The 14,239-nt window shown below is 48.0% G+C and overlaps 1 protein-coding gene across 3 annotated transcripts in view; it reads right to left on the reverse strand.

The window, feature by feature from the left end:
• The window catches only part of JPH3 (junctophilin 3), a 37,082-nt gene extending 26,420 nt beyond the window's left edge, over nucleotides 1–10,662 (reverse strand). For all 3 annotated transcript variants that reach the window (XR_004592743.3, XM_034426591.3, XM_034426590.3), the window contains exon 1: nucleotides 7,617–10,662. Coding sequence is in view for 2 of the 3 variants with exons in the window: in XM_034426591.3 (XP_034282482.1) it covers nucleotides 7,617–7,998 (382 nt within the window). In the remaining variant the exon portion in view is untranslated. The remainder of the gene's footprint in view (nucleotides 1–7,616) is intronic.
• Between the last annotated feature and the right edge of the window lie 3,577 nt (nucleotides 10,663–14,239).

A 14,239-nucleotide genomic window follows, 5' to 3' on the forward strand; every position in this document is an offset into this window, starting at 1 on the left:
CTTGAGTGGCCATTTATGGAAGGAAGTGAAGGACTGCTGACCAGGCCCTTCATCATCCCTCTCCTGTACACACTGATGGAGCTTCAAGGCAAATAGTGTGGCATCTTTTGCAGAGCATGATCTCGCTGTACAATCACCAAAAATATGCCATCTTTTGCTCCCATTGACACCCAGGTGGCCATGCCTCCAGACTGGTCACAAATTCCTCTTGCTCAATTGAAGCCAAGTCCTCCTGCAGCTTCATAGACAAGCTTCCAGACGGCAACCAAGATTAAGCCACAAGCCATTGTTGAGTACGGGGTGGTCTAGGGAAAAAAGATATCCTGGGCTGGAGTACCTCCCAACCCAAGTGATCGCCCTTTGGGTACTTCTTCACTGCTTGCTATGAAGTGGTATGATTCTTTCAGCAGTACAGGTGGTCCTCAGCTTATGACCACATAACTGAGCTCAAAATTTCTGTTGCTAAATGAGATAGTTATTGAGTTTTGCCCCATTTTACGACCTTGCTTGCCCCAGCTGTTAAGTCAAGCACTGCAGATGTTAAGTTAGTAACAGTTGTTAAGGGAGTTGGGCTTCTCCATTGACTTTGCTTTTCGGAAGGTCGCAAAAGGGAATCACCAAAGTGACCCTGGAACACTGCAACCGTCATAAATATGAGTCAGTTGCCAAGCGTCTGAATTTGGATCACGTGACCCTGGGGATGTAGCAATGGTCATGTGAAAAGCGGTCATAACTGACTTCTTTCAATGCAGTTGTAACTTCCAACGGTCACTAAATGAACTGTTGTAAGTCGAGGACTACCTGTACCCTCCCCCTGATATGGGAGGCTGAGCAGCGAACGGATTGTCTCTCTGCCACGGCAGCCGTGTGGGCGATCCAGGCAGGCCTCGCCAGAATGATTCAGGAGCAGCTGAACCAGAGTGAGCTGTATCTATGGCAATACTACAAAAGCAAGGGGCTTAGAGGGCACGAGGCCTGGATTCCCAGGAGGGGAACGTCACTGCCACATGGGCCAGCTGTGCCCAAGAACCTCACAGCATCCTTGGGGGTGGGGGGGGGAGGAGAAAGGATGTTCGGCACCACGCTCGGAGCCTGACGTTGAAACAACCTGGAATTGAGGAGAAGCCTCCTCACAGTGAGGACAATGAACCAGTGGAACAGAAGTTGCCTTCAGACGTTGTGGGTGCTTCATCACTGGAGGCTTTTAAGAAGAGACTGGATAGTCCCTTGTCTGAAATGGTGCAGGATCTCCTTCTTGAGCAGGGGGCTGGACTAGAAGACCTCCAAGATCCCTTCCAGCTTTATTCTGATTCTGATTCTCCAATTATTTCTGGAGTTCTTTCTGGTAAGAGTAATAAACTTACATGGCAGGCGAGTACAGATAGTCCTCGACTTACCATCACAGTTAAGGCCAAAGTTTCTGTGGCTAAATGAATTTTGCCCCATTTTACAACCTTCCTTGCCCCAGCTGTTAAGCGAATCACTGCCGTTGTTAAGTTGGTAACACAGTTGTTAAGAGGATCCAGCTTCCCCATTGACCTTGCTTGCCCGAAGGTTTTCAAAAGGGGATCATGTGACCCCGGGACACGACGACTGTCATAAATATGAGGCAGTTGCCAAGACTCTGAATTTTGATCACATGACCACAGGAATGCTGCAACGATTGTGTGAAAAGGGATCATGAGTCACTTTTTTCAGTGCCGTTGTAACCTCAAAAGGTCACTAAACAAACTGTTGTAAGGCAAGCACTATCCCTACATGGGGAAACTCTGATTTCCCCACCAGCTGCTTCGTCCAGTGCAACGTGCTAGACCTGCTCCCAGTTGTGAAATGAACTGGGTCCACCATCTGCTCTGCCCTTGAGACCAGGATAAGGGCTTCCCATTCGAAGTTGGATCCTCAAGCAGGCAGAATGCTGAAAGCTTCTCAATCCATTGAGCTAATTAATTCTAATATGCTTCCTGGAAAAAGTACAGGAGAATCTGCCTAATTTTCTCTCTCTCTCTCTCCCTTTCTCTTTGCTAATCATCAAATTCAGTAATCCTCATCATAAACTCCCTAATCTTGCCCCATTTCTCAGTTAAACTAAGCTCTTAATCTCTGTAGAAGCCTCGAAATACAGAGAGGCATGGCGAGAGAGACAAGTGCTTCTCACAGGGCACCCTTTCCCAAACAGTCCTCAAACTTCCAATATTCTGGGGATTCTGGGAGCTGAAGTCCACACACCTTAAAGTTGCCAAAGTTGGAAAGCACCAATTTACATCAAAAACTTGCATCAGTTTTATTCTAATGCTGCCTTCCCGAAAAACATAGCTGAGAGATAAGAAGAAGAAAACTGGATGTTCTTTGCAAGAATCTTTCCCAACATGGTGCTGGAGTGTTTTGGGGGCTGTCAACCCACCACCCCACCAGAAATCCTGGACTGCAGCATTTGAGCATGATGGGGGTGTGTGCAGGGAATTAAATCCAAGGGCAGTCTTTTTATCATTTTAATTAAATTGACTTTAACTTTAATCAAATGTAATTTTTTGCCCAGCCTCAGTCATTGGGACACCACATGCCATGCCACACCTTACTCTGAAAGATTCATCTATGGTCTGCAGGGCATGGGCTCCACTCCCAATCTCTCACCTTCGGATGCGAAGGAAGGACCCTTGTGACTTGTGACTTTCAGTGCAGTCATTTAGGGATTAAAGCACACCTGGCACACCTCTTGACATAGATTTGCAACTGTCTTCACAGCTGCCACCTGGATGTGTCATAGCTTCACATGGGATTGAAAAGACAGCAACTCCCACATCTTGATGCTGTGTTGAGACTGTAACTCCCAAGATTGGCAGCAAACATGGATAAAGGCTATGCTGGCTAGGATTCTGGAGAACCACAGTCCCAACAGGCCAAGCATCCTGGCCTTCATCCACCATCCATTTCAGAAAGGGAGGCTTCAACGAGCAGAGAAAGGGCAGGCCTTCCTTGACTTGCAACAGTTTGTTCAGTGACGATTCATACTTACAGCACTGAAAAAAGCGACTTATGACAATTTTTCATACTTACGACCATTGCAGCATCCCCAGGGTCACATAATCAAAATCTGGATGCTTGTTAACTCATATTTATGACGATTGCAATGTCCTGAGGTCATGTGACCACCTTTTATGACCGTCTGACAAGCTAAGTCAATGGGGAAGCCAGATTTACTTAACAACTGAGCTACTAACTTAACAGCTGCAGTGATTCACTTAACAGCTGGGGCAAGAGAGGTCATAAAATGGGGCAGACTCGCTTAGCAGCTGTCTCGCGTAGCCACAAAAATTTTGAGCTCAGTTGGGGCTGTAAGTGTACGGTGCTGTAGGGCAAAAATGCTTAGTTCAGGCAGACCCTTTCAGCATGGCTGGGAGTTAGGTGCTCTCCAAGGTCCTGAGACATGAAAAGGATTTAAAGGAGAAAGAAGGAAATACCTATTTTTAAAAACTCACATTGCTGGACATTCAACTGAAGTTGCCTTGAATATTCTGGGGATCCAGCTCGGTTAATCCGAATTGCTTGCATCAGCCTGACTCAATTACTACAACCTTGTTTTATCATTTCCAGGAGTGGGGCTCTTTTGGTATTGTTCTGCCAGCTATGCTTGAACTTCCAAATATAAAGCAGCTAAAATAGAGATTGTGAGGACACATGAACTGCTGGAAGGCTTTTAAAAATAAAAATAAATAAAGCAGACTGTAATTCCGAGACCTATAAGTGGAGAGTTGCTCTCCTTCACTTCCTCTCTTATTGTTTGGGCTGCTCCAATGATTTGTGTCCTGGAAATGTGAAAATGGACTTTCGGATGATGCAGACCCACTTTTCAAGAGTGAAATGGCGCTGCTGGAAATGACGAGAAACAAGGAAGAGGGAGGGAGGGAGGGAGGGAAGGAAGGAAGGAAGGAAGGAAGGGTCACAAAGTCAACCTTTTATCTACACACAAGGAAGTGGGTCTAGGAAACCATCCTCTTTTCTCCCAGAGTCCACGAGAGGACGGGATATTATGCACACACTTCACACAGGATGGGCTCGAGTGAAGATAAATATTATGAGATCCAGAAGTTGGATCTGGATCTGAAAAGAGGAGTGGGGGGAGGCCTGAGCTGTGTTACACTGATGCCCCGGAAAAACACCTACAGCTGGGGCTTCTCTTATGCATTTCCAGGAGAGTCATCCACGTTTTGCTTCTGAAACCCCAATTCAAACACAGAGATGAGAGTATCTGTGAATAGGTTGGGTGTGAGATGAATGCCCAAACTTCGGGAATTGCTGTGTGGGAATCCGGGTGCGCTTCAAGGTGTTGGTTATCACCTTTAAAGCGCTCCATGGCATAGGGCCTAGCTATCTTCGAGACCGCCTGCTGCTACCAACGACCTCCCATCGACCCGTGCGCTCCCACAGAGAGGGCCTCCTCGGGGTGCCATCAGCCAGACAATGTAGGCTGATGACCCCCAGGGGGAGAGCCTTCTCTGTGGGGGCTCCCACCCTCTGGAATCAGCTCCCCCCAGAGATAAGGAGAATCCAAGACCTCAGTGCCTTCCGTCGCGCCCTTAAAACCCATTTATTTAAACAAGCCGGGCTGGCTTAAGATGAAATTTTTAACTGTTTTTAAATGTTTTAAACGTTTTTAATTGGTAAATGAGTTTTAATTGGGCCAAATTTATATATCTTTTAATTGTTTTTAATATTTGTTCTGCATGTTTTTTAATCTGGCTGTACACCGCCCTGAGTCCTCAGGGAGAAGGGCGGTATAGAAATCCAATATAAAATAAATAAAAATAAAATGCCAAGATACAAACCTCCTGACTGTGAGGTTTTCCCATTTCCACTGGGGAAAACAGAGCTGTTTGGAGCCTTTATTCCAACAGCAAGTTAAGGGATGTGGGCCTTCAGTTTGGTTTGACAACAAAGGGAAGGCCTCTGGATGGGGTTTGCCAGTATCTCCTAGATTTTTGAGTTAAGGCATGACAGCTTTTATTTTGATATTACTAAATCCTCAGCACAGGTGGATCTGCTTATTAGACTGATGTCTGTCTGTAGTTTTTAAAAAGGACATATGGTAGATTATTTTTGACATCTCAGGAAGCAACAAGGCTCCCAGCAGATGGGTTGAGGAGCTACAGGAATCTTAATTTCCAGGAGCTGCCTCGGTTTTGAATGGCAGCTGGGGAGCCATCCTTTCCCAGTGTAATGCAATTACCCCTCATACATCTGGAATGCTACTGTCCAGAGGTAGGAGGTTTGCTAAGTCACTGTCAGGAGGCCTAGAGAAGAGGCTCTGGCCAAGAGAGATTTCATGCTCAGTGGCACCTCTCTTGCACTTTTCAACAATTCAAGTGGGTTCTTTTCCCTTGTCACTGTCATGAAAATAAAGGAACAAAATAGGAGAGATGAGAATTTGAGCGGGACATAAATCTGAGGGCTCTGTGCAGCCCCCTTTCGGGGCTGACCACCAGTGGGACCAGAACCACTCCATACCCTCAATGTTCCCCACAAACTAGCTCCCCATGGGGTTGGGTAGAATTTTTCCAAATCCCCAGAGTCAATTTTCACCATCAATCTGAGGTTTGTTTCTCTGATTCTTTCCAGTTCTGAAGCAGGCCGCTGCCTCGTCGAGTTTATGGAGGCTCTGCACATTTATCTCCTCTTTGGTTGAATATATGCATTTTTTTTTCTCAGGTTTCATTGGGGATTGCAGCACTGCAGTACTTGTACAATCGTGCCTGCATGGCTTCTGCGTAAAGGCATGGGTAGAACCAGAATACTTCCAGCCCACCTTCCTTCTTCTAGTGCCCACACGGGAACTAAGATTCCTAAGACTGGCAAAAGAAATTCCAGATACTGAACTCCCAACATTCCTTCAGGGCACCAGATCAGGGAGAGCAGTTTTAGAGGATTCACTCAGACATATTAAATGCAGATTGAGCTTCAGCCCTGAGTTCAGAGAAACCTGGGCACTGAAAATGAAGGTTTCTGGGGGGAGAGGAGGATGATATAAGCCATATAAATACAGCAAAAGATGAAGAGTGTATCCCATTCGGCTTCCCTCCCTTGCTTCACTGCAAGTGCAATTCACAGAACGGATCCCCAGACCCAGCCACCTGCTTTTGTAAAAATGAAATAAAGTTTGCTCAGTTCCTGTCCTCCCCTCCCCTCTTTGCTTCCAATCAGCAAATTTTATTTCACAGAAATACGTTTTCCCTTTGGCCTTTCCTTTCCTGATCTCTTCCCGCAGGGCCTTTGAAAAGCGGAGGATGTATTCTCAGCTGAACACGGCTCGAAAGCAGGCATGCCGGGGGGGGGGAGAGAGAGAGGGAGGGAGGGAGGGAGGCAGAAAGGAAAAAGGAAGGGTTGCGTTCATAGAGGCTGATACGTGACATTAAGACCAAAGACCTGCCGGCCGCTTTCCTCCAGGGATGTGGTAAGTAGGCCTGGCGCCTGCACACCAAAAGGTTAGCAGAGGAAACAGCCACTTAACCGGAGATGGAGTGATTCAGGCCATTCCGGAGGAAAGCTGCTCTGGGCGAGACCTTAATCTTACATTCGTCCTTCTGGTTTTCTCTCTTCCATTGGCCTTGGCTAATTTTGCTTCCATTTAGTCAGTCCCCATCTCTACCTTCCCTCTGCAATAACCCCCAAAGCTTCTTCCGGAAGCCAAGAAGCAGCTGTTCCTACCAGCCTCTGGGTGCTCCACATACACCCAGCCACACATTTGCAACAAGACGAATCTTCTGTGAATTGCAACCGGTTATCCAATGAACTGCGGACCCATGGAGTGGAGGGCCAGACTTGGAGGGAAATTAAAAAAAAGAGGAAGAGTTTGCAATACAGTTTGACCCTGGAGAGAATTGCCTGGCCAAGGCAGGGGTTTTTAAGGGCAGGATTTTAACCCTTCCACCCCATCGTATCCTGTAGAGTCAGTCGTGTGGTGAATGGAGGCCCAGACTCTTTCAGAAATGGTGGTCTCATGAGGTAGATGCTGAACAGGACCAACAAAACGGCAGGCACCCAGATCTGGTCTAGAAGACCGAATCCACAGAGAGGTTTTCCTGAGCAAATCTCATAATGTTGAATAGAAGCCACCTATCCCTTGAATGAGTTTTATACCAGCCCTTTCCAAAATGCCCCAGCCTCACAGCAGGAAGGGGATATTGCCATATTTCTGATTGCAATCCCTCTCCTCCTTTCCCACAACCCTCCCTGGACCCTGGAGCCTTCACAACCAGGAAGGGGAACGCTTTGCACAGACACACAGATCCATTTTCTGACCCCCCATCTTGTTTATGCCTAATCAGTCCTGGGTTAGGTGGAGAGACAGAGATTCTCTTAGCTGAACGAGGAGGAGTCTGAGCCAGTCTCCAGCCTGCAAACCCGGCTTGGAAAAAGGCCTTCCTTTCAGCCAGCAAGATTTAATTCCGGCACCAGCGGAACTTCAAGGACTGGACCGGGGTCAGCAACGCAGGGCAAGGCCGGAGACCTCATGCCCTCACCCTCCTCCTCCTTTTAAAAACATCCCCACCCAGCAGGTGGGTCTAAAAGGGCTGCGTGCGGCGCTTCAGCCGGCAGGAGAAGGTGGGGAAGCCGCGGCTTACCTCCATCGGAGTAGGTCTCTGTTCCGTAGCCATCCTGCAGTCCGTTGCTCCAGGTGCCTTCGTACTTGGCCCCGTTGCCGGTGCACTCGCGCACCCCGTAGCGTCCCTTAAATCCGTGAGTCCATTCGCCTCGGTACACCCACTTGCCTTTGCTCTCCACGCCGATGCCGTGGCGCTTCCCTTGCGCCCAGGTGCCCTGATAGGTGTTCCCGCTGGGCCAGGTGTAGACGCCCAGCACTTCGAAGCCGTGACTCCAGGAGCCCGCATACTCGCCTTGCCCCTTCGGGCCGGTGCAGATGCCGTGGCCGTGAGCCTTGCCGTCCTCCCAACCTCCACAGTAGGACCCTCCATCGTCAAAATTAAACCTTCCCCCACTGGACATGCATGTAACGCAGTTCGCAAATTCTCAAAAAGGTGGGGCGGGGGGGGGGAGGCGAAAGCCGGGGAAGCAAAAAACCGCCCCCTTAAACGCTGCACCAAACGCCCAGAGCCGCCGAGGGAGCCGGGCTTGGCCGCTGGCACATTCTCTCCAGAGGCGGGAGGAGGGAGCGGTTCCGGATCCGTCTCCTCCTGCCTTACTGCCGGGGGGAAGACAGCCCTCCTGGGCCCGCGGAGCAGCAAGGGTTCCGGGGGCCGGGAGGGGCCGAGCCGCCCCGGGCAATAGGCAGAGAGGGGAGGGGGCGGCGCGGGCAAAGGCCAACGGCCAACATATAAGGAGGGGGGCTCCTGGATTGGCAGGAGGGGGGGAAGGGGGGGGAGCGGGAAAGCAACGCCACAGACCAGACAAAGGGTCTCACAGCCCCCGCGGAGCCTTCCACCTGCTGCTGCCGCTGCTGCTCGGCTGGCACAATTGCTCCGCCGTTCCTGGGCAAAGCAGCATTTTGCCCGCGGCGTGTTCGCGGCAGAGCCTCCGGGTCAGCAGCAATGCAGCGTCTGTGACCGTCTCGATCTCACGCACTCTCTCGCCCCCCCCCACTCACTCACTCACTCGCACACAGACACACACACACACACACACACACCCAGGCGCGCGCGCTCCGTCTCCCTCGGCCCCCCCAGGACTGTTTTCATTCCCTTCCCCACGCCTCCCCCGGCCGCCCCACCCCGCTGCCACTCGAAGCTCACTCGCTTCGGCTCCGGCTGGCGGGCGGGCAGAGCTGCCCCATGGCGGCCTTCAGAGCTGTCCTTTGGGGAGGGGGCCCTGGCACCAGCCGGGTGGCGGCAGGAGGAAGAGAGGCGGAAGAGCGGAGGGGGGGGAAGGGGGCTCCTTTGCTGGAGCTCCGAGCGGGGAGGGGCGAGGAGCGCCTCCCTCGCCCTGGACCCCCGACTCGCTTGGGTCCCCTCGCCCTCTCCTTCTCCCCACTAGATGGACAGGGGCTTATTAAGGGGAAGGGAGCCCAGCATCTCTGTCTCTCGCTCGCCCCCCCCCCGCTCCAGCTTCTTGCATTTAAAGGTACAGCAACTGCAGAAGGTAGAGTCCTCCCCCCTCCTCCTTCTCACAACACAGATCTCGGCCGCTCTTCCCTTCCCTTCCCTTGCTTGGAGGCGGAGGGCTCAAGAACCTCCAAACAGCTCCATCAGGCCAAAGGGATACAATGCCCCGGGAATTGTTTTTTTTTTTTAAATACTTATTTTTAAGTTTAAAGAACTCGAAAGGGTGGAATCTATCAGCCTGCAGCAGGCTGGCGTTTCTAAGCGGGAAATACTGTAGCCCAAGAAGAATTTTCACATCTATGGCTCATCCTGCTTCCTAAGTGACTTTGATTTTAGAGAATGAGAAGGAAGCATGCTTAGGACTGCAGTCTTAACCTAAGTGCTGAGGACGGCTTTTCCTTTGTTATTCTTTTTTTGGTCTCCCACCAACTCTGGAAGATGTTTAAGTATGAAGTCTCCACATTAAAGAAAAAGAGAGAAAGCGGCAACATTGATTTAGTAGCAATTAAAACTGTAGTCCGGCTATTGCTCCAGCTTTCCACACTGTGGGGGTTTTAAGGCTATGAAAACAACCCGCCCTGCAAAATCCGAATATTGTAAAAATTGGTCTGCAGCGGAGAAGTCAAAACTGGTTCTCTCCAAGCATCTTAGCACCACAACTCTCACATACACACACACACACACACACACACCACCAGGTCTGGGAATTCTGGAAGAGGCAGTCCCAAGCCAACCCATCCACTCTGTGAGGAAATAGTTTTTAAGAAATGCGTGCCCACCCAGCAATCGATCCGTCAATCTTAGCAATAACAATGCTGCCATTCAAATAAAGTAAAAAGGACTTGGGTGGGCATTTCCAGATGACCCCAATTAAGTGACCATTTTAAACACTCTGATATTATATAGCAAAAGGGGTTGGTTTGTCTCAGGCTGTCTGTCTCACCAGCAGTGAGTTCAACGAATGAAATTAAGTCCTTTTCCATTCTTAAAATAATGTTCTGGTGTACAGGGGTTTAAATCTTCTGTGTAAATCTTCTGTGTACTCTGCCTGCTATTTATGAGAGGTTTGGTTTCTAACAAATGCAAGAATTTGATGCTTCTTCTGATGCAGGCCGTGTTGAGCTGTGAAGGCAGCTTTAGTGCTTGTTTCATCTTTCCCAACCAGATTAAAAAACGTCTCTCTACAAGGAACTGGGCATCTGTTCACCCAACATGATACCCAACTGAAGGGAAGGGTCATCTCTAAGTGATGGAGCTCATCCAGAAAACTGGGTCTGCCTTCGGGGTTCAAGGTTAACTTTGTTCTCTTCGGGAACGATGCGGGTTAAGGCCAGCACTACTCTGGAGGAAGCCAACTTCAGAACTGCTCACCAGCATCTCCAGATATTGCTGGGGAAGATGCCCATTTGGACCTTGGAAGGCCTGAGAGCTTTCCCCTCTCTGCTGTAATCTTCATATGGTTTAGAGAGGAACTGAAGCCCAGGAGATCTGAAGGAAATTAAGTTTAAGGAACTCTTTCCTGTCTATTGATATATCTGCTAAGATAACCTCTACTGTAGGAGGAGAGCAGGCAGAGCTGGGGATGGAGGCAAGACAGCAATCCGCCTACAGTTCTTACGTTCCCATACAAATAGTCTAAGTCTAACCCCTCTTGAATTCCGTTGACTTTAATCTAGCTCCGATTTAGTGCTGACCGTGTACCGGCATGACAATAAACTAGCTCAAATGGAAGTTGGAAGAGCAGATGGTCTTAAGAGCATCTCTGTTTGCTGATGATGAGGTGTAGACTTTCTCAGGCTAAGAAAGTCAGCACAAAATGAACTGAAAAGTGAAATTCTGACACACGTTTAACTCTGAAACCATTCTGCTAAAAGCTTTAGTAAGAGCCCCAAACGGCTTTCTATTTATTCTTGACAACTGCATGCTCTTTACATGCTTTGTGGTGCACAGACAGATAATGTGGAGCCCTCTCGCACAGGCCTGTCATGCAACGGGTACGTGAGATCAAAGCTTTTAATCTTCTTGCTATCTGCATAAGTGCAGCAAATTAGCCAAAGGGGCTTTGCTGGTCACTAGCTGTATCTCAGTACGATCTTGGAAGTGTTTATCCTTCCAATCACTGCAAATCTGATCTTCCTTAGCTAGATAAAATTCCAGCTAGTTTCCAAAGTGAAATCAAGAAACTCTACAGCAGAGAGCTGATCCTGATCAGAGAAAAGACAAGGGCTAGTGAGCTTTATCAAGTTCCGGAGATCCTATTGTTTCCAGGAGAGAAAAGGGTGCAAGTCACTCATGGCTCTCAAACCAAGTCCAGATAAAACAAACCAGAGCTGCCAATGCTCCATCCCTTAAAAAGGAATAAACACATAAAGTGGATTTTCCACAAAAGGAAGCCTGATAGAAAAAAAAAGCCCTCAATATTCCTTGATAAAATCATTTGCTCTGGGGAAAACTCTGCTGCTTAGAAAAATCAGAATACTGTTACTGTAGGTTACCTGAATTGTCTCATCCTGTATAGAGAACTTTCCAAATGCCATCGGAAGTAATAGCATTACTTCTCTCGTGGATGCTTCATCATTTGAGATGTTTAACTGCAGGCCTAGCTAGGAGTTAGGATCAATGAAAAGAATACATACGTCCAGACAGATTCTTCCCGTATTCTTCCTGCTTTTAAAACAGGTGTTTTGAAAGGGATGGGCTTGCTACAAGCATGGCGTGAGTCATTATCACATTGCTGGTAAGTCACGGGGAATGTGAGGAAGGAGCCAAGGCAATAGAGGTTGGGTTTCACCCAGATTTATCTTCTTAGCAAGAAGGGGGAAAAGTAACGATTTTCCCATCTCCTTTTATGTCCATAGACATAGGCTTAAGCATTTTAGAGGATGGGAGTCCAACATTGGCAACTTTAAGATGCATGGACCAACTCCCAGAATTCCCTGTGGATGGCTGGGGAATTCTGGGAATTGTAGTCCACATATCTGAAAGTTGCCATGGTTGAGAAACACTGAAACATTGAAATAGACTATGAAACCTTTGACATAATGCTCTTGTGGGAAGCTGAAATCTGAACTAAGATATTTTTGAGCTCAGGAATAAAGCTTGAGGTTCTTCACAAAATATATTATGGTCTGGCCACTGGTTAAGGCCTTGGTTGGGTGCACGGTAAACCGAAGGAGGAGGCTGCCCTCCAATAGAGGCTTAAGCTTAATTCTCTTCTGGGATGCAGGTAATAATTCCAGATTAAGAGTCCTGTTTTGTAAGAGCCACCTTGCAGGGAAGGAGCCAGGCTCCCCCACCTGGGAAAAAAGAGCTATTGCAAGCCCTTTAAGATTTACCTTCAGCGTTTCTGTGCCATGTTTTACCTATCTGCGGAGTAGCTGCTCCCAGATGGGTGGGCAAGTCTATATATTGGCCCAAGAAAGAAACAGAGGGGCTATCAAGCGTTCATCCAGGTACCCATACCACCCTCCTGATGGTTTGCAAAACCAAGAGGCCAAAATACACCTGACTGCATTCCTTCACACTGCAATTGACCAAACAGTCAATTGACCAAACAGGTATCTTTGAGCAAATAAATATCCGTCTGCAAGTTAGCGCCAACTTGCAGATGTCTAGGTTTAAGATCGTGGATGGAAAGGGTTTTTTATTAAATTACTGGCTCTTATGGGAGAACACTGGATGGAAAGCACTCCTGAAAGTTCTAATGTACAGTTAGCATAATGAAATAAACATCAAAAGTCCGTAGTCCCCAGAATCTCACCCCCCTCAGCTCTGCTTTTCCTTTTTAAGATTACTTTATGCATACTTTTAGGCAGTGAACATATCTAATACTGCTTTCTCTTCCAATTTTCTCCACAACACTGTGAGGTGGGTGGGCTGAGAGAGTGAGTGACTGGCCCAAAATCACCCAGCTGGCTTTCATGCCCAAGGTGGAACTAGAATTCACCATCTCCTGGTGATTGGCCTAAAGTCACCCACCTGGCTTTCATGCCTATGGTAAGACTAGAATTCACTGTCTCCTAGTTATTGGCCCAAAGTCACCCAGCTAGCTTTCATGCCTAAGAAGGAACTAGAACTCACCATCTCCTGCTTTATACCCTGGTGCCTTCATGTTGGGGGTTACTGCCTCGCCTGTTCTCACCCCTGCTGTAGGCCACAAAGTCAAGAGATTGGGTTTGATTTATGCAGAGGAAAAGCAGAACCTGGTTGGAAAAGGGGCCGAAGCTGGCCAGGAGACCCTTAGAAACGCTTCCAACTGGCTCCCTCCTCTCGACATTCCAGCGACACCAGAGAAAGACAACTCATATGATGTGCAGAGCGCAGGGAAGCAAGCCAGCACACTCCCTTTAGAAGGGCTGCAACAGCTGCCTTGTTGGCTCCTGAGCACCAGCCAAGAATGCGCTGCTCCTGAGAATACACGCAAATCCTATGAAGGCATTTATTGTTACTGCTAGTTACAGTTAGCAGAGTTCCTTGTGGGGGAGAAACCAAGCCTCTTGAACTCAGGACTCTAGGGGAAAGCTGCTGCTTTCAATCTCCCTGAACAAATTGTTGGAATAGTTTTAGCATCCCTGTTTCCCTGGCAGCAACCCATTGTGTTAGTCCCAGAGTTATAAATATGTTCTTGATCTATTGGTGCTATTAGCAATGCGCCTCTGCCCCAAAAAAGGCAAATGGGGAAACAAAGAAGGTAATGTGGCATTGCTGGACATAAGGGTGGGAATAACCAGACTGAATGTTCCTTCTCCCATTTGGTGGCTTGAGATGGTATTTGACAAGATGGTGGCCTCATGAGTAGTTTTACTCATTTATAGTAAATTACCTTATCACCCATACACCAAATCTGGCTGAAATCTGAAGCCATCCGGCTACTGACAAGTGATGGGGGCTAAATCCCAGCTTGGAGCTGTCACGTCTGTCAGTGGATGTGTACTTTTTGAAAAGTACACGCGCTAAAACCACGCTAAAACCATACAAGGCACAATATCTGAGTTGTTCAAGTCTACTACAATCAAAACAAAATTGTGAGTTTGTGTGGTGCATCGTCTGATTAGAATATATATATTATACATAAAGCAAATATTATTTCATTCCCAGCATCAGTTTTGGGAAATAGTTTTCTAAAAAAAACGAAAAGAAAACTGCACAGCACTAAAACACTTCAGGGTAGAACAAAACCATTTCATTGC

Source organism: Pantherophis guttatus, chromosome 11 (genome assembly GCF_059756535.1).
Source record: "Pantherophis guttatus breed Tessera chromosome 11, ASM5975653v1, whole genome shotgun sequence".
Lineage (NCBI taxonomy): Eukaryota > Metazoa > Chordata > Lepidosauria > Squamata > Colubridae > Pantherophis > Pantherophis guttatus.